Raw genomic sequence first — 19,457 nt, forward strand, 5'->3', positions numbered from 1 at the left:
ACCTGGCAAATACCATCCCTACGGTGAAGCATGGTGGTGGCAGCATCATGCTGTGGGGATGTTTTTCAACGGCAGGAACTGGGAGACTTGTCAGGATAAAGGGAAAGATAAATGGAGCAGTGTACAGACATTCTGTCCTTAGCGCTCCAGAGCGCTAAGGACCTCCGACTTGGTCAACGATTCACCTTCCAACAGGACAACGACCCCAAGCACACAGCTAAGATAACGAAGTATTGGTTTTAGGACAACTCTGTGAAAGTCCTTGAGTGGCCCAGCCAGAGCCCAGACTTGAACCCCATTGAGCATCTCTGGAAGGACCTGAAAATAGCTGTTCAGCGACGCTCCCCGTCTAACCTGACAGAGCCAAGCTTGTAGGATCATTCCCAAAAAGTCTTAAGGCTGTAATTGCTGCCAAAGGTGCCTCAACTTGGTACTAAGTCAAGAGTGTGAATACTTATGTACATGTGTTTTTCCAGTTTCTTATTTTTTATAAATTAACAGAATATTTGAGACAACTTTTTTCACTTCATCATTATGGGGTATTGCGTGTAGATTGATGAGGAAAAAAACGAATTTAATCCATTTTGAAATGAGGCTGTAACAAAACAAAATGTGGTAAAAGTGAAGGGGTGTGAATACTTTCCGAAGGCACTGTATGTAGGGCTGAAGAAATTCCTTTAAAGAGGGAGTGCCACAATTTTTCTATGATGTGACAGTACTTCATTAGACACCTTGGAGTCATTTTTATGTGCAATGGTGCATTAACTTTGTATTTAGGGTTTCTTCCTGGAGGCTGAACCCTTGACAGACCTGATGATCATGTTTTAGGGTGGAAAGAAATCACGGCACTCCATCTTTAAAGGGATTGTCCAGAAAGTGGTTACAACTGTATTAATTGAGTGCCGTGGTGAGAGTTCTGCTCTGGTTTTGGATCTGTCATTGTAGGGGCTAGCGCCCCTAAAGAAGTCTTTGATTATGCAATGGAATATGCTGGGGTTTTATTTGAATTTGTGGTGAAATTGCGGGAATTTGCTAAAATATCCAGGACGTTGTGAAAGTTGCCAAAACCATTTAAAAAGGTGATTTTCCTAAACCCTATGGTATTGCTTCTCGAAGTGTGGTCCGGGGACCCCCAGCAGTCTTTCAATGGGTTACAATTATCCATATTCAGACCGCAGCCATCTTGCCAGCAAGGTGAGAGCCCATTCATCCAAACAAAGTCCTCTAATTATATTAAACATCAAAATCACCAACATTGCAGCTGTAGGGAAAGCTTGAATTAAATTAAATCTACACTGATATCCAAGCTGCACACTGACTACTTTACATTGCATCTCAGTGTTGTGATCATGAAGTGATATAATTATCTTTTTGCAGAAATGCGAGGGGTGTACTCACTTTTGGTGATTGGTGGCTCTGGACAACTGGTTCTTCATAATATGCCTATGAACGAACAAACATTGGCTTGTGATTGGCTGAGCAAAGTACATATTGAAGATAAAAGTAAGGGTGCAAATTGTGATTGGCCAGAATGAGATGTATGTTGCTGTATAAGAGGCGAGCACCCCTCACTTTACACAGGTGTGATTTTTGTATTTAAAAAACTGGGAAAATGGCCGACAAAGAGCTTGTAGATCTATTCACTATTGTGCGACACTTTCATAATGAAGATATTACTTTACAAAATACAATGGTATGCTATAATATGAATAACAAGTAATTAGATATTTAATAGTATAACAAATTATGCTTTTATAATGGTTAGTAAAATATACTTTATCGTCTTTCAAATGAAACCTTGGATGTCCAAAAAGAAATAGCACAATTACAAGCTCACAACGCATCGCAATGTGACACGCTGTGACCTTGTAGATCTGCTATATTCACTAACAAGTTTAACTAGAAATGTCGCAATTTTGGAAGAATTGCAAAGCGTGGTTGCCGCAATCGCTTATATAGGCCCCTCCCACACATTTTTGCTAGCCAATTAGAATGTCACGTCACCCCTGTGATCATGCAAGTAATTTGGAGGGGATTTATCCCCCCCCCCCAAAAAAGAAATAAATCTGCAACAAACGGTTACACTTTTTGCATTTGCTGTGCAAATATACAACAGATCTCTTAGCAAAATACAAGCACACGATTCCTGATGAAGCCGGTCGATTTGACATATGGCTCGAGTGTGTGCGGCAAAAACTGTGGGAGGAGTAGCGCAGCAAAGTATCCTCATTTACAATAACAATAGTCTGGTTGCCCTGTTAGGGCAACCACACTAAATAACCACACGTTTCAGATAGGATAAAATATGTTTCTTTTCTTTTTACTTAAAAACAAATTTCCTTTTCATCACAGCCAAGTTAAGAAATGGATGAATCATTAATAAAAACGTTCTTGAAATGCCTAACTGGGTAATTAAACATTATGGATCAATCATAGCGACATGATATTATGGCACAAAACCAAAGACATGGAATCTCAGAATGGCAAAGCCAAAAAGGACTAACAAAAAGCATAATGAAACAAATCATTTACCGTATATCATACTGTCTGCAGGCCTCGAGGGTAAGCATATAGAATGCTTATAAAGTGCTATCATGTATATTAAATTAAGACACAGTACATAACAACTGCTCTATATTCTGTTATTCTTGAGATGATTTCTTTTTTTGGAAGCTGATCGAAATCACTTTCATTCATTTGCTCCTTTTAATTTTTCCTTGCAAGAATAAGCCACAGTATTTCATATAAATATTATATCAACAGTGTTATCCTCGGTCCTTCAGATCCTTCTGTCTTTGAAATGACAAAAAAATAGCATTTTGATGCACGATAATTGTACACGTCTGGGCCCCCGACGGGAGAATGCTTCAGTTCCCGCCAAGCGCGTTCAGCGGATCGTCGAATATGTTGGCCGGAGGAGGATCCTCGGCCGTAATCGTGTCCTGCGATGATGATGTCGGGGTTTTCCTGGACTTGCTGGGAGCCTTTGTCACGGGTTTTACCGAGAAGATATCATCTTTGGAGACAAAATGAACATGAAATAGTCTGTTAACCCATTTTGGGAGGGAACCCCTTTTGGTGTTTTAAAGTATTATTGTTATGCTTTAGCTATTGAAAAATAGCAGATCTACAAGCTCGGTGCCGCGCTACGAGCTGTAGGTCTGCTATTCTTTTTTAAACGTGGAGGTCCTTGACACGAAATATTTTGAGAACCACTGACATAGAAACATGGGTTTTTCAGAAAACTGTCCGGATTTAGAAGACATTTGTAGAATCGATGTTCATTTAAGTTGTTGATGTTTAAATTTTGAGAGTGTACCAAATGTACCCGTTAGGGTCCTCTCAGAGTTACAGACCCATAAGGGTCCATTTGGTTCCTAACTATCATTTAGCTGGGGACCACCTGGAACTCCCTCAAGGACCCCTAGGGTTCCCCGGACCCCACTTTGGGAACCACTGGGTTAGCATGCATAAATAGAAATGGCCAAAACTGCCTAGAGAGATAATGTCACTGGTAGAATCAGGGTTCTGACCACAGTCTTCCTCTGAGACGCAGAGTAGACAGAATGGGTAAGGGTGTCCTTTGACTGACTATGGCTGGATTGCCGAAACGTTTGTATTCAAATCTAAGGCATAATATGGAGAAATAATATTTAAAAGCGACCCTTCACTTGTACTTGTACTTACCCATGTCGTCGTCGAATATCGACTTGGTCTCCATCTTCTTCTTGGACTTGTCTTTTGGTTTTGCGCTGGGCGTCAGGTCAGCAAAGATGTCAACGTTGTCGTCGAACAGGCTGGCGTCGAGGGACTGAGCGGTCTGCTTCTTATCGAACAGGCTGGTGTCAGTCTGCTTCTTATCGAACAGGCTGGCGTCGAGGGACTGAGCGGTCTGCTTCTTATCGAACAGGCTGGCGTCAGTCTGCTTCTTATCGAACAGGCTGGCGTCAGTCTGCTTCTTATCGAACAGGCTGGCGTCAGTCTGCTTCTTATCGAACAGGCTGGCGTCAGTCTGCTTCTTATCGAACAGGCTGGCGTCAGTCTGCTTCTTATCGAACAGGCTGGCATCCTGAGCGGTCTGCTTCTTATCGAACAGGCTGGCATCCTGAGCAGTCTGCTTCTTATCGAACAGGCTGGCATCCTGAGCGGTCTGCTTCTTATCGAACAGGCTGGCATCCTGAGCGGTCTGCTTCTTATCGAACAGGCTGGCGTCCTGAGCGGTCTGCTTCTTATCGAACAGGCTGGCATCCTGAACGGTCTGCTTCTTATCGAACAGGCTGGCATCCTGAGCGGTCTGCTTCTTATCGAACAGGCTGGCATCCTGAGCGGTCTGCTTCTTATCGAACAGGCTGGCATCCTGAGCGGTCTGCTTCGTATCGAACAGGCTGGCGTCCTGAACGGTCTGCTTCGTATCGAACAGGCTGGCATCCTGAGCGGTCTGCTTCTTATCGAACAGGCTGGCGTCCTGAGCGGTCTGCTTCGTATCGAACAGGCTGGCGTCCTGAACGGTCTGCTTCTTATCGAACAGGCTGGCATCCTGAACGGTCTGCTTCTTATCGAACAGGCTGGCATCCTGAGCGGTCTGCTTCTTATCGAACAGGCTGGCGTCCTGAGCGGTCTGCTTCGTATCGAACAGGCTGGCGTCCTGAGCGGTCTGCTTCTTATCGAACAGGCTGGCGTCTTGAACGGTCTGCTTCGTATCGAACAGCCTGGCATCCTGAGCGGTCTGCTTCTTATCGAACAGGCTGGCGTCCTGAACGGTCTGCTTCGTATCGAACAGGCTGGCGTCGTCCAGGGACTGAGCGCTCTGCTTCTTGGGAGCTTTAGGCACCGAGGTAACTTCATCCTGGGGGACAACAAAACACACAAGAATCCAAAACACTTCTTGGTTAGTCTGTTTTAAACATGTGTGTCAAAAGGTTAGCACCAAAATAACAAAAATAATAAATAATAATATTTAAAAGTACTATTTAAACTAAAATGGATTATTTGTTATAATCGATTAAATGGATTAGTCCTATTAACAGTTAAAGTGTAGGGTTAGGAGCTACGTTTGGTAACTCTGTTATTTATGGGGGGTGCGTGGTCCTTTTTTGGGGAGAATCACTGCCCTACCTGTAAGATGTCTGGTTGGGTCAGAGCACCGCTGCTCTTGGCTTCTTTGTTGAGCGTGAGCGCCGGGGCCCCAAAGATGTCGCCATCGTCTTCCTCCAGGAAGGACGACGAGGCCTTGGCCTTCTTCACCGTCGACCTCGGCTTGACCTTCCGGAAGAGATCGCCCTTGCCGTGGTCATCGAAGATGGACGGAAGCGCACTCGTCTCCGTCTTCGACTGCTGCGTCGCCACAGGTTTCTTGGCTGCGGTTCGGGAAGCGGGCCTGGCGTGGTTAGTGGCAGGCGTGGAGCCAAACAGACCGTCGGAGGCGAACAGGTCGTCCGGTTGGGGCGGAGGCGTGGCCTTGTGGTCGCTCCCCGTAGAAGAAGGCTTCTGTCCAGAGTGTGTGGACACTGGCAACGTGAGGACAGACGGTCTGCCTGGAGCAGCTACTGTTGGGTTGGCACAATCATGGCATTTTAGTTGATTTATTCTCCTCACAAAAAGTTTGGATAGTAATTACTATTGTATTTTATATCATTCCTATCGTCGATTAGTCGCATTTACAAACGAGGTATAACGTAGGTAAGTATTGTGCAATTGTGGAATGAGTAACACAATAATTTAAAATCACCCAAAATTGACTTCTGGTAATCATTCTCGTTTTGAGCAACCTGCCAGCAGCAGACGCCTGCCAGCAGGCGTCTGCTGTTGGCAAAAAGGTGCAAACATTTTGAGGAGTTTACTTGGTGATTAACGATTCATGTGTAGCGGTTTTTGTCTTTGAATATTTGGATTTTACTTTGTAAACGCATTGCACAGGACAGACTAGAATATACAAAGAATATGCTACTGATGGACGACCGGTAACCAATAATCAACATAAATACAGTACTATGGTCCAAACAAGCCATATATATTATACTTAATAATTGTATACTTTCAAAGAAATTGCTGTAATAGCCGATCTAGCGTGCACTGCAGATCATCTATTTCTGCAATGATTATGAAACTGCGTTTGACTCAAATAATTGCAATCAGGGGATTATTATTGTGGTCTCGGGTGGAAACCTCATGTTTGTAAAACTGTTACTTTTCAGGATTCAAATTCCCATGAGAGAAGATTCTTACGGCTCTAGCAGTGATTCTCAACCCGTTTAAATTCAAGGACCCCCTGTTTGACATGCATTAGTCTACGGACCCCCATTTAATGGCATGTCTATCTCTGGGACCCACAATTTATATTGTAAAATCAATGTTAATTTAACTCAGAGCGTACAAATATTTTGTACACTTTCAGAGTTACAGGCCCATAATGGTCCATTTGGTTCCAAACTATAATTTAGCCGGGGGCCCCCTGGAACTCCCTCAAGGACCCCTGGGGGTCCCCGGACCCCACTTTGGGAACCACTGCATTAGAATATGGAGATAAGAGGTTCCTGCCCACCTGGAGGTTGAGATGGCAGGGCGGTGCTGGAGGCGGAGTCAGCTAGAGTTGGACGGACAGTGGGCTGGACCTGAGGAGACGAGGCCATGGGGGACAGAGAGGGGGCGCGTCTGTCCTCGTCCAGGCCCAGGGTGTCCTCCTGCCCGTCCTCCCCAGACGTCTGCACAGCCTGTTGCCTCGCTGCTCTGGACTGGGGCCTCCGGCGCACCGAGCCTTTGGCACGACTCTGCCAGGGGGGGGGGGGGGGGGGGGAGAGAGAGAGAGAGAGAAAAATATGTAAGTAATATGTAATAATTTGGGGACCCCCTCCCCCCCCGGGTGATCACTGGTATAACCCATTTTGGGTGGGAAGCCCTTTTGGTGTTATGCTTTAGCTGTTGAAAAATGGCAGACCTACAAGTTCATAGCGCACCACTCGGTGGCGCGCTATGAACTTGTAGGTCTGATTATATTTATAAATCGGGAAAATGAGGTGCAAATCTTTAAATATATATTCTTTCAGAGCAAACGTTTTTTTTTGCTTCTGGTGGGGTCCCTGGAACAACATATTTTCAGATGGGAGTCCGCGGCCAAATACAGATAATTCTGGGGGTCCTTGGCATGAAAAAGGTTGAGCACCACTGACATAGACACAGGTTTTTCAGAAAACTTTTAGGATTCAGAAGACTTTTTTTCTCAGGTCTAAATGGGCCAAGGCTTGCCAGCTCCTCCCCGACCCACCTTGTTGGCGCTCTGCAGAGCAGCAACCTGGACCGGGCTCTCGAAGCCGGTGCCTCCCTCCCTGCCGTCCGTCTGGGGGGTCCTCACGGGGGTCGTGGGGCTGGGGGTCAAGCTGGAGCTGGACACCCCGGAGGAAGAGCCCGCCGTGGCCGGGCCCGGAAGCACGCCGACGGCCCCGGCGGGGACACGAGGCACGGCGCCGGGCAGTAAGGCAGCGGGGTTGATCGCCAGGTTGGCCTGGATGGGGAAAAGGAAACAAAACACCTCAGTGAAATATGGCCACTGTATAACTCCATTATACACACCATAATGAATATACGAGACACTGGAGGCATGCACTGGAGAGAAGAGGAACGACAGTCAGAAGGAGTAAGACAGAATATGTGTGCGTGAACAAGAGAGAGAGGACAGTGGAACAGTGAGGATGTACCGTAAGGAGTAGAATGTAGTGAAGGTGAAGGAGGTTAAATACCTGTGGTCAACTATCTTAACACAATTTGGGGCGGGAACCCCTTTTGGTGTTAAGCATTATGTCATGCTTTAGCTATTGAAAAATATTAATATATTTGAAAAATCGTGAAAATGTGGTGCATCTTTGAATATATATTCTTTCAGAGCGAACGTTTTTAACGTTTTTAACGGGGGGGGGGGGGGGGGGGGGCGGTGGGGGGACACAACATATTTTCAGATGGGGGTCGACGGCCAATTACATTAAATTTTTGGGGGTCCTTGGTCATGAAAATGTTTGACTGACATAAAAACATAGGTTTTTCAGAAGACATTGGTAGAATGGTCCTCAGGTCAGTGTGGAAGAGAGGTGAAGAAGAGAGTGCAGCCAGGGTGGAACAGATGGAGGAAAGTGTCTGTAGTGATTTGTGACAGAAGGGTGCCAGCCAGAGTGAGAGTGAACATGTAATAGGACGGTAGTGAGACATACTGTAAAGGCTTGGAAGCAAAACGGTGGCACTGACGGAAAGAAAAGGAGGCAGAGTTGGTAGAATTCACCCTTTGTCAAGTCCCGCCTTGTTCAACATAAACCCAACCAATTTCAACATAAACAAGGCGGAACCAGGGTGGAACAAAGCAGAAAGAGCCTGCTGGTTAGTCAGTCAGGGTAATCAGAAGTTTGCCAAATGGTGAATTGAGGCCGCCACGATTCTCATTAGTAGTGACAATATCAGAAATGACTACATTAAAGTAGACGATTAGCCAAGGTTAGAAGGTTGGGGGATGAAACAAGAGAGGAGATCTCAGGAGAGGTTGAGATGGTTTTAGCACAGAGGAGGGATGAGAGGAGGATGCTGAAGATGGAGCTGGCAGGTAAGAGGAGAGGAAGGCATTGATCCTCATCCTTTACATACTAACTACATGGATAACAACTAAGGAAAGCTGATCTTTACAGTGTTGATTTCGTCGACTAACACTATGACGATTTTCTTTTTTCACTGACAAAAACTAAATAAAAACAAATACAAACTAGACTTAAGTTATGGAGGGACTAGTGGGTAAGAGATCCAGTAGAACTAAAAGACAAGTCGTTTGATTGTGTGCAGGACAGGTGTCACTCTCCGAACATAAGTGTGAGCTTGTAGATCTGCTATTCTCGGCACACAGCAGAGTATAAATCAGACATTTCAACGCCATCACGGAGGGCCAAAATACATTTTAGTCGACTAAATCAACTGTAGATTTAGTCGACTAAAATCTCATGTTATTATTAAGACAACTAAAACATTTCAGGTGACTAAAATATGACTAAAACTAAAGACTATGATTAAAACTACATACAAAGTCTGGCATAAATCACATGAACAAAAAGAGCATTGTTAACCCATTCTGTTTTTTTAAGCATTGTGTTATACCTTAACTATTGAAAAATAGCAGATCTACAAGGGGGGGGAGGGTTTCTGAAAACTTTTTTTAAAGAATAGACCTCAGGTCTAAAATGGGTTAAGTAGAATTACAGCCGTGCTGTCCTGTGTGTAAACTTTAAATTCCATGTTGAGGGAGTCCACAGAATCGTTGCTTCAACAGAGAGAGCTACAAGGTGTAAACGTGCGGAGGAAACATAGTAGGAAATATCAAAGTCTTTTCAGATGGAATAAAAGCAGAGAATGCTAAAAAAACAACACGTTACTTGGAGTTTTCCAATCCTTGATGAGGGCTCTTTAGATTTTACAGAGCTTGCTGCAGGCTTCTGTGCAGTTAAACAACAACATAACAGGTTCAGAATTACATTGTCTAGTAACATCATTTTTTAAGCATAATATGCAAAATAAATATAATTAATAGCTTTCTCTTGATCAAAATGACATAACCATACATACATGCCATATATTGTATATCGTCGCTGTCCGGCAACTACCAGCTATCTCTCATTATTCAACTTATAATATAAATAATTATGAATCAGTGATATTGAACACCATTTACATCGGTGTGTAGGTTTTACAAATATCTTACCAATAAAAAGCATTAAAAAAGCACTTCTGACTAAACCTCCTAACTCCATTGGATCCTCAAACTGTCCATCCAACCACCCAACTCTAACTTGTGGAGTTAGCTGGTTTGTCCCCCATTGATTAGGATGACAAAGTCAGACAGGGAAAAAACCTATATCCACATTAATGGTCAAAAACCTCCTAACTCCACTTGAGCTGTATTTGGGTAAGGTTATCATATAAGGACACATTCAAGTATCTGACAATGTATGAAGTCACCGTTCCGACTTTGATGAGTGTTGTTCTAAAAACATAGTTTTATTTTTTTCATTTCCTCAAATGTTAATATTTTGGACATAGCTGGTCTTTTGGATAGCAGAGAAATGCATGGATAATGAGGTTTCCAGATATGCAACAAACAGTCATACCTCATTCTCTGGCGTGGATGCAGGGCTGGTGGCCGGTGACGTGTGAGCGTCTGGTGCAGGACTGGTGGCCGGTGGCTTGTGAGCATCTGGTGCGGGGCTGGTGGCCGGTGGCTTAGGGCTGGTGGCCGGTGGCTTAGGGCTGGTGGCCGGTGGCTTGTGAGCGTCTGGTTCAGGGCTGGTGGCCGGTGGCTTAGGGCTGGTGGCCGGTGGCTTGTGAGCGTCTGGTTCAGGGCTGGTGGCCGGTGGCTTAGGGCTGGTGGCCGGTGGCTTGTGAGTGTCTGGTTCAGGGCTGGTAGCCGGTGGTTTCAGAGGTTCTGGTGCGGGGCTGGCAGCTTTCAGAGGTGCGTCATCTTTAGGTTTGCTGGGCTTCTCTGCTATTTTCTGCGTACGGAAACAGGACGTTTATTAGTCCCCCTTGAGAAGACTCGTCTGCTTTTCAAGGAGGTCCTTAACTCATCTGAGATGACTAAAACTAAGGTCACATTCTCACCTAATACTTCGGTAGACTCAGATCCGTATGGGATTTTTGCATATTTTTTGCATATTTAATTGGCTGCGGTTTGCCTTCACACTGTCATTCGCAGCAATTGGAAACGCAGCAGGGGGGACCTTTATCAATGTGTTCCATTCATAAACTATAGCCTACACAGTGAAATCTATGGTGATAAAATTACACTCATAACGTGCATGTGTCGTGCCGTCTGGGACCCCCCCCCCCCCCCCCCCCTCTCTCTCTCTCTCTCTCTGTATACGCACGCAGCCGCCACACACTGTTCTTTTGGGCATGCAGCACAGCGCTGCATGAACGCACTGATATAACTCCCCAGTCCCACACAGTGACAGCACTCCATGTTTACGGCACGCACAGACAGACAGACAGACAGAATATGATGTAGGCTATAATACACTGCAGTGTTTTTATGTGTTTTCTTAAGCAATTGATTAACGTACACGTCCTCATTTCGATCAGGGCTTCAGTCTCCTTATTCGACCACGTCTATCCACAGTAACGGGACATCTTTGCGCTGCGTAAAATATGCCTTCTCCGTCTCCAACTGTGTTCAGCTCCTCACCCGCCACATTATGTTTGCTTCATTTCCTTTATTTACTGCGGATTGCATTCACACCTGCACCGAATCGTAGTCAAGTGCGATTCGAAGCGAAGCGAAACCCACGTTTTTGGGCGGAGTAAAATGCGGTTATTTGCTGCGCATTAGGATTCGAATGAGCCTTCACACCTGCCAAACGAAGCGCACTTTCTGACAATGCGCAGCAGGATTCGTTTTAATCGCAGCAAAGCTCTCTGGTATGAATGCGACCTAAGATGAGAGAACCTATTGCTCCAGTTTTAGTTTCACTGCAAATTATTTTATTTGGTCTCACACCTACCTTACATGACCGCTAGCCCCTGTCGGGACCCTCGGTTACCTTTTCAGAATTTTGGACTTTTTTTTTAAGTTTTGGCTTCTCTGAAATTCTCTCTTCCTCACTTCCCATGTCCCGCCTCCCAAGACACAACAGCATTAAAAACATCCTGCATGTACGCGGTTGGCCAATCAGAGGCAGTAACTAGGACGTGCAGCTAGCCAGTCTCGGTGTGGGAGGCGTGACATGGAAGTGAGGAAGAGAGAATTTTAGAGAAGCCAAAACTTTAAAAAAACCATTACAAATACTTAACCGCTGTCTCCTACTGCTGCTGTATGCATCTTTGAAACATCTCACCAACCCCCCCGTGCGGGTCTCCGTGAACAGACATTAGGTAAAGCTGCGTCCTATGGGGAGTGGAATAACTAGGAAGGGACCCTAGGGTACCGCCGTCCAAAATTCTGAAAAGGTAACCGGGTCCCGAAAGGGGCTACATGAATGCCTGCCTAGATATGTCCCAAACCGCCCCTCAGGCCCTCCACTGCTGGCCTGCCTAAAAATGGCAACTAAAAAAACACGGTGAAGCAGCTTTCTGCTTCTACGGGCTGACGGCGTGGAACAAACTCCCACGAGTCTAGGGCTGTCAGAACGAATTTCATAATATGAAAGAAATTCGAATATTAAAATATATATATATATTCGAAAGCTAAAATTGCCATTCGAATGGAGCTTTTATCATTTATTAATTCTATTTCATATTTTTATTTTGTTTTGTTATTTTATCCGCTCACTAAATGTATTGAGTAACGAATCTACCGCTGTGAAATCTCCCCGGCCGCTTCCACTGCATGTGAAAACGTGCACGTTCACGTCTCGAGCGAATGTGGGCCGGGTTCCGGCCCCTGTGGCCTCGCGACCGTAATAGAGACGGCTTAGTGGCCCGGTGATAAATGAGCGGAGACTAGCCAGCTACACGAAGGTGACAAGGGCACCGATTGCAAAGGCTGATCACGCGGTCAAAAACGTCGAAATGTCTCGAAAATATTTTCGGAGGCTCGATTTTCGTGCGTTCTAGGCCCCGTGGCCTCGCGGTACTGCCGCTGACAAGCCCGCGGTTCCGTGGGTCCTGAGCGGGCCGACGAGGGCTACTCCGCATGGTCAAGCCCGTCGCGCAGAACCCAGGCGGTACCCCCGAAAAGTTCCGAAATGTCCGGAGGAGCGGCGGCGCTTAGAGTGAGCTAAAGCTCCCCTGGTGGCCTGCTCGCAAGCCACAACCAGGGACGCTGGCCGCCCGTCCGAGACGAGTCACGAGAGTATTGACATGATATGCATAACTACGCCTTGTCAGAGCGGACTAGTCCACTGGTCCCAACGTACAGGGGGACGGGGACACGTGCAGGACAGACAGACATAGCGCCTGTCAGGGCCACGGTCACGTCGTCGTCACAACTACACAATCACGATGCTATGACCGTCGTCATCATGATGAGCTACTGGCTTTGCCGTTTGGAAGGGGGGGCCCTCTAGTGGACAGAACGTGCATCGTATTATATTCTGTGTATTATTATAGGCTAAATATGAGCTAAAATAAACAATGTAAATATTCGAATATTTTCGAAAATTACAAATAATGAAGCAATGAAATTCAAATTGGATTATAGAGGTGAACTGACAGCCCTACACGAGTCCCACTATGCCTTCGACAGGCAGCCTCTGTAGATTTTATTTGTTATTTTTAAGATGACATGCAGTAAAGGCCGTGTCGGGCTCGGGAGTCGAACCCGCGGCACACTGCGACACTAATACCGTTTTATGCCTTTGCTTTTCCTTTTTTATCTATTCTCTGTTTGAGCTGCATTTCATGTCATGAAAGGTGCTATACAAATAGTGTTATTATTTATACCACGTGTCACTCTCAAGAGTACAATGATTGTTAAACATCTGCATGAATTAATTTACAAGACGTCTACACAATTGGAGAATGTATAATAATTGTAATTTTAATCAACATCTGCCTGTTATCTCTCCTAATGGTACAAACATCAATTCAGCATGCAATTGTGGACAAAATTGTATCCAACAAAATATTCTACGTCTTGGGTCTGAGAGGCTAAATCTCATCAAATGGTGGAAAGACATGTGTACCGGTGGAGCTTTAGGCTTGATGGAGGTGAAGAGGTCATCGTCATCATCATCAGCGAACAGACTGGGTGCTGCTGCCTTTGTACTCTGAAACAAAAACACGCACACACATTTTAATCATTTATAAATGTCCACATAAGAGATACAATACAAGGACACAAATATTTACAAGGTGCTATGCAGAATGCAATCAGCAAATATATATATATATTTTATTATTATGAGTTTACATAGTACACATAGAACATGCATAAACTTTCCTTAATGATTATATCTACTTTCAGTATTCATATCTGGTTTCATTATACATTTATGATATCTATGATTATTATATATATGATTATTAATGATTATTTTTGCAGTCAGTTTGTATTGGTGGTGGGGAGTGGGGGCGGGGCGGGGCGGGGTTCGCATTTCCGGGGGTCCCCACTGCCAAAAACGTTGAGAACCCCTGCATTAGCAGAGACTAGAGATGTGCAAAGATTTCAGTACAGAGTTGAAACATGGAAGGTTTGACAGTGTAAAATGTTTAGATATGCCCTTTGTTATGACATAAACTGTTCTGTCGTGGCGTGCTATGTAAAGACCTTTAAAGGCATAACAGCCATTCAGAATGTGTGACATGGTTTCTGTAACGAGCCCTGTGGTGTGATGCAAGCAATGAGGAGCATGTGTGGAGGGAAACCAGAGGGAAAGGTTGAGTCTGGTGGGAGGGGAGAGAGAGAGAGATAGAGTGTGAACTGACCACAGCTCTCCCTGAGGTGGTGAAGAGGTCAACATCTGGGTCGTTGTCTCTCTGCTGCGTCCGGCTGAACAGCAGCTCCTCGTCCTGGAAGACCCCGGTGGTCTCTGCTGCGGCCTGCATGAGAGGGGGGAGGGGGGGGTCAAACACACACACCTCTATACCGTTAACCCTAACCCTGGTGGTCTCTGCTGTGGCCTGCATGAGAGGGGGGAGGGGGGGGGTCAAACACACACACCTCTATACCGTTAACCCTAACCCTGGTGGTCTCTGCTGTGGCCTGCATGAGGGGGGGGGGGGGTCTAACACACAGCTCTGTATCGCTGCTGTCAGCTCCATATTCTAACGTTGTGTTTTTGTTTTGTTAAATTAAACAAACCTTGAGTGTGTTCTTAGGCCTCACTGTGTCATGGCCGCCTCAATGCATTTCCATTGTGTGTTCTTAGCAGCCTGGCGGCTGTTCTACAGACCTTGAGTGTGTTCTTAGCAGCCGGTGTGGTGGCTCTTCTACAGACCTTGAGTGTGTTCTTAGCAGCCGGTGTGGTGGCTCTTCTACAGACCTTGAGTGTGTTCTTAGCAGCCGGTGTGGTGGCTCTTCTACAGACCTTGAGTGTGTTCTTAGCAGCCGGTGTGGTGGCTGTTCTACAGACCTTGAGTGTGTTCTTAGCAGCCGGTGTGGCGGCTGCGCTTCCTTCTGCGTCCTCGTCTTGGTCGTCCTCGTCTTGGTCGTCCTCGTCTTGGTCGTCCTCGTCCTGGTCGTCCTCATCCTGGTCGTCCTCCTGGTCAAAAAGACTGACGGCCTTCGTTTTGTTGGCTTTCTTCTCTTCCCTCGTATTGGGGGACAGCGGCACAGCTGGTGGCAGATGTATTTATATATTATTATAATTATTATAATTATTATTATTTATTTATTTTCACTATATTGGAGTATTTCCAATTTTCTTATACTTTTCCTTCTACTCCACTACATCTCAAAGGCAAATATTAGTTACTTTCCGTCTTTAGATTATTATTACAAAACATAACCACTTCAGCCACTTGAAAATAACCAAGCTCACAGTACATCACAAAGCGACACGTTGTGAACTTGTACATCTGCCCTTTTTAAAGGTTTTTTATACATTTGAAATCTTGTGAAATGGGACCTTGAATCCTCATAATGACTACTTTTACTTTTGCTACTTTAAATCAGTAGTATTTCTAACATTGCGGTATTGATACTTTTATTGAAGTAAAAAAGAAAACATGCAAGTACTTCTTTCATGGCTGGCAGGCGACGGGGGGCCGTCCCCCCCGGACAGGATGCTCTCACTGGGCTCAGCCTGGTCCGACACCAGGCTCTTCTTGGGCTGCTTGGAGGCCAGGACGTCGATACCCCCGAACAGACTAACCGCTCCGGGGGGCTTCTTCCTGCCCTCACTGACCCCTGCTGGCAGGCCTGAACCGTTGAGGCAACAAAAAAAGGAGTTTGAAGTTAGAATGGGTTTGTATAGGATGGGAATAAAAGAGATAAAATGAATATCAAATATCTAGTAAATACGGAATCAAACACTATCTGGAGTCCATTGAAATGACCCCAATCATGTTTAATTCATGAATTATATCCCTTTAACAGCTCAGACCTACCCCCTGGTGTTGTTGAAGGGAGTTGCGCCTCAGTTCTCTGGGGCAGAGAGGGATGGGCCGGTGTTGGGGGCGGGGCCGCAGCACCACTCTGGAGGAAAGAGGAAGTACAGGGTTTTGCTCAACAGGGGGGGGGGGACAAAAACAGGAAATTAAGAAACGCCTTTTATTGGTTTTTGAAGGGACAGACAGTAGGCTGACTGGAAACGGGAGAGAGATGGGGGATGACATGCAGTAAAGGCCGTGTCGGGATCGGGAGTCGAACCTGCGGCACACTGCGACTGGATTACCTAAAATAACTTTCTTTTACACAAATGTAGTAGTATCTCTTTCCCAAACAGTTGATCGGACCCATAAAAAAACCCAGGTGTGCTTCCCCTGGAAAGTGCCCTTGGTTGAGGCAGTAGGTGCTCAGCTTTGATAATAACTTAACTCATAAACCAACTAAATGGATGAAGCGGCACTCCAAAATAAAAGATGCAAGACTGGCATGGTTTGCGTTGTTCCAAATTTCTTTCAAGATCTTATTTTGAAGAGCAAATGTACACAGTAGTAGTTAAAGTGGTTATACTCATATTAACGCATTATTAACCGGTTTTGCTAGGGGACTCCCTGGAACCCCCCCTTAAGGACCCCTCAACACCTTGAGAAGCACAGATCCAGATAGGATGGACTCCTCCCACTCACCTGATTGGCTGAAGTGGCAGCACTGATGACATCAGCAGGTTTGGAAACGAACAGAGATCCTTGACCACCATCGTCATCATCATCACCACCCTCATCTTCAAACATCAGCGCCACCCTGTGGTGTTTCTTCTGACTGCAGCAAGGACAGTAATGGAGACGTTAATACACCAGTTGGTTTTCAACCCTTTTCATATTAAGTTCCATTATTAATTTGAGCCACGGCCCACCGTTTGATGAGATATATAGGGCTCCATTTTTGTCTCATCTTTCTAAAGCCACTATTTGGGGATTTAGGAGTGGGGAAAGGGTGTTCCCCACTAAAGTTGGTATTTTGGTTACCTGTCTAAATCCCTTAAACACCTCCGTTACCCGTTATATTATGCATAGGTGTGGTTTGGGCGTTACAATAATTAAACCAAATTTAACCAATCACCAGTCCACGTCATGCCATTGCCTTAAATAGATCCCTTATCCGTTAGTGCTATATTGCTTCATAGCCTTACGGTCTAAAGCCCATGGAAGAGTGTTGCGTTACGGGTGATTTTAAACTCCACTGTCGCTTTCCCAAATGTGTGTGACCAAATTAGCAATTTAGGGGAAAGCGTGCCAACACGCCCATGACCACACCTCTAGGCGCAAATACCGGTGTCGGCAAAAAAGATAGCGGGTGACGCTGGACGAAAATACCATTAAGGGACAGATAAAGCTCCTATATTAGTATTTTCGGGCAACGGCTGAATTGTGGGCCGCGCTGCGGGTAAAGTCTGAGACGAAATTGGAGCTCTAAGGGCCGATTCATACTCCTATTTTACTGCTGTTTCGGCGCTGTAGTGCCGAAATGATTTCGGCTCGTCAGAAATTTTCAGTAGCACCGAAGAGCCGACTTTAGGACGGTACCCGCCCCCCTGAACCTCAAATGACGTCACATTGTAGGCTCTACAGCGCCGAACCGACTTTTATTCGGCTCTAAAATAGGAGTATGAATCGGCCCTTAGCCTCTCAGACCCAAGACTTAAAGGGGGTCACTTCACCCCTTTTGCAACCAGATCTTATTTTAATGATGTTCAGGACACAAGAAAACACTTTCCTGGGTTTGTTTCGTGTGTGAAATAATGTGTTTTTCACTTCCTTCCTGGACTACACGTTGTCTCAGTAAGACAGCCCTCCCCCTCTCCACAAGGAGGAACAGTGCACCAAAGCATTATGGTCATTTTAGGAATTCAGCAATCCAGTCAAACACACAGACTACATTATTGTTCTGGCCATAGGATGCACATTTCAAATTGTGCTACTGTTATCTACTACAATGAGTGACTGCAGTTTCTTCCAGCGGTGAAATGTCCCTTCATGATTATGTCCACAATTCCATGCTGTATTGATATAGCAAACCTTGATCAAAATAATCATTCTTCTACATTGTGTAGATTCTTTTAAATTAAGCAATGCAGATCATGTTTAACAATAATTTTACTCTAGAGAGCGTAACATCAAACCAAATGGACCTGTAACGGGTCCATCATGTTTATTTCATTTTATACTATACTCTATACTATACTGTCCCAAAGGATTTGGTCAGAAGTTACCAGCTGTTATTAATTAACGTAAGTGCACAATGATCATTATTATTGATTGCTTCCATGTGAATACCTGGACACTTTAGTGGTAGCAAACAGGTCATCATCTTCATCGTTATCAAAGAGACTGCCTTTCTGGGATGTAATGACGCTGTGTCATTACTGACCGCCCACCACACTCAACAAACTGACCACATTCCCGGTGCGCATAGCCGAACGCGCCCTTCGGTTGCCACTTGCTGAATGAGGTGGCCCGTGACGTGACAGTTGTACCGGCAGCAGGTGATTGTAAATTGGGAAATTAGACTGGAACAGACTGGGAAAGGAGTTGTGGGAGAAAATGTAAAAAAACGAAGAGTCGTATTCTCTTTCTGTGAAAACTGCATATGTCAAACGCTTTGAATAAAATTTACTTAAAGAAATTTAAAAAAACAAATAGACTGGAACTGCATTGCAACGACAACGAGCAAGATAATATAGGCCCGCAATAGGCTGATTGATTGATTGAAGTACATTTATTTACAGATTGGGGAATTACAAAACTCAATACAAAACTGTTAACTGTGGACGACAGTGCACGACACCATGCATAAACACTTGTTTACAATAGGGTTCACCATGTTCATTTCATCATAACAGACTTACAAATATATACACTTGTGACTTCTAGCCAAAAGCAGGAATTTAGGAAATCATCATAGAGGAGGTAAAAAGGGGAAAACACATAGGCCTATAGCCTACAGTGAGGGGAAAGGGGGTGGGTGGAGGATTCAGGTTTTACGGGGGCTATATATATTTCGAATTGCAGCCATCCGTAGGTGCCATTTAAGAGCGGTGTGAGGAGTCAAGGGATTCACATGTCTGTTGGTAGGGCGCGTTCCACTTCCACATTTTAGTGGCATACTAGGAGCGAAAATAATGTAGTCCCTTGTTTGGGCCGAATCTGGGTTGCACATGGTTGTTGAACTCCCTCTGGTGTTATGGGTAAATAAAATAATACTCACATTGCTGTAATATGAATTATCCTATAAATACGACTGGAAATGAAAATCGATCCAATTTGAAAAATAGCTACACATCTCCTTTATAACCAGTAGAGGACACTGCTGCTCCACTAATCCAGAGAATACGTTTGGAGCAGGTGAAAACATATTTGCTAGAGATTAAGGTAATAAAATAAATTGGATATATGGT

General features: G+C 45.0%; 1 protein-coding gene across 1 annotated transcript; it reads right to left on the bottom strand.

Annotated features, from left to right (window-relative positions):
* Nucleotides 1-2,294: 2,294 nt before the first annotated feature.
* Nucleotides 2,295-18,411, bottom strand: LOC310871256 (uncharacterized protein). The gene is made up of 14 exons (XM_083782745.1): nucleotides 18,337-18,411; nucleotides 16,690-16,822; nucleotides 16,006-16,093; nucleotides 15,635-15,817; nucleotides 15,030-15,232; nucleotides 14,383-14,496; nucleotides 13,641-13,724; nucleotides 10,131-10,511; nucleotides 9,399-9,458; nucleotides 7,262-7,498; nucleotides 6,542-6,767; nucleotides 5,116-5,546; nucleotides 3,688-4,846; nucleotides 2,295-3,016 (listed from the first exon to the last, which is right to left on the bottom strand). The coding sequence occupies exons 2-14, from the start codon at nucleotides 16,792-16,794 to the stop codon at nucleotides 2,868-2,870; spliced, it is 3,420 nt and encodes a 1,139-aa protein (XP_083638871.1). The 5' UTR covers nucleotides 16,795-16,822; nucleotides 18,337-18,411; the 3' UTR covers nucleotides 2,295-2,867.
* Nucleotides 18,412-19,457: the final 1,046 nt, after the last annotated feature.

The sequence above is a fragment of the Protomyctophum parallelum genome (genome assembly GCF_964188405.1).
Source record: "Protomyctophum parallelum genome assembly, chromosome: 14".
Taxonomy (NCBI): Eukaryota; Metazoa; Chordata; class Actinopteri; order Myctophiformes; family Myctophidae; genus Protomyctophum; species Protomyctophum parallelum.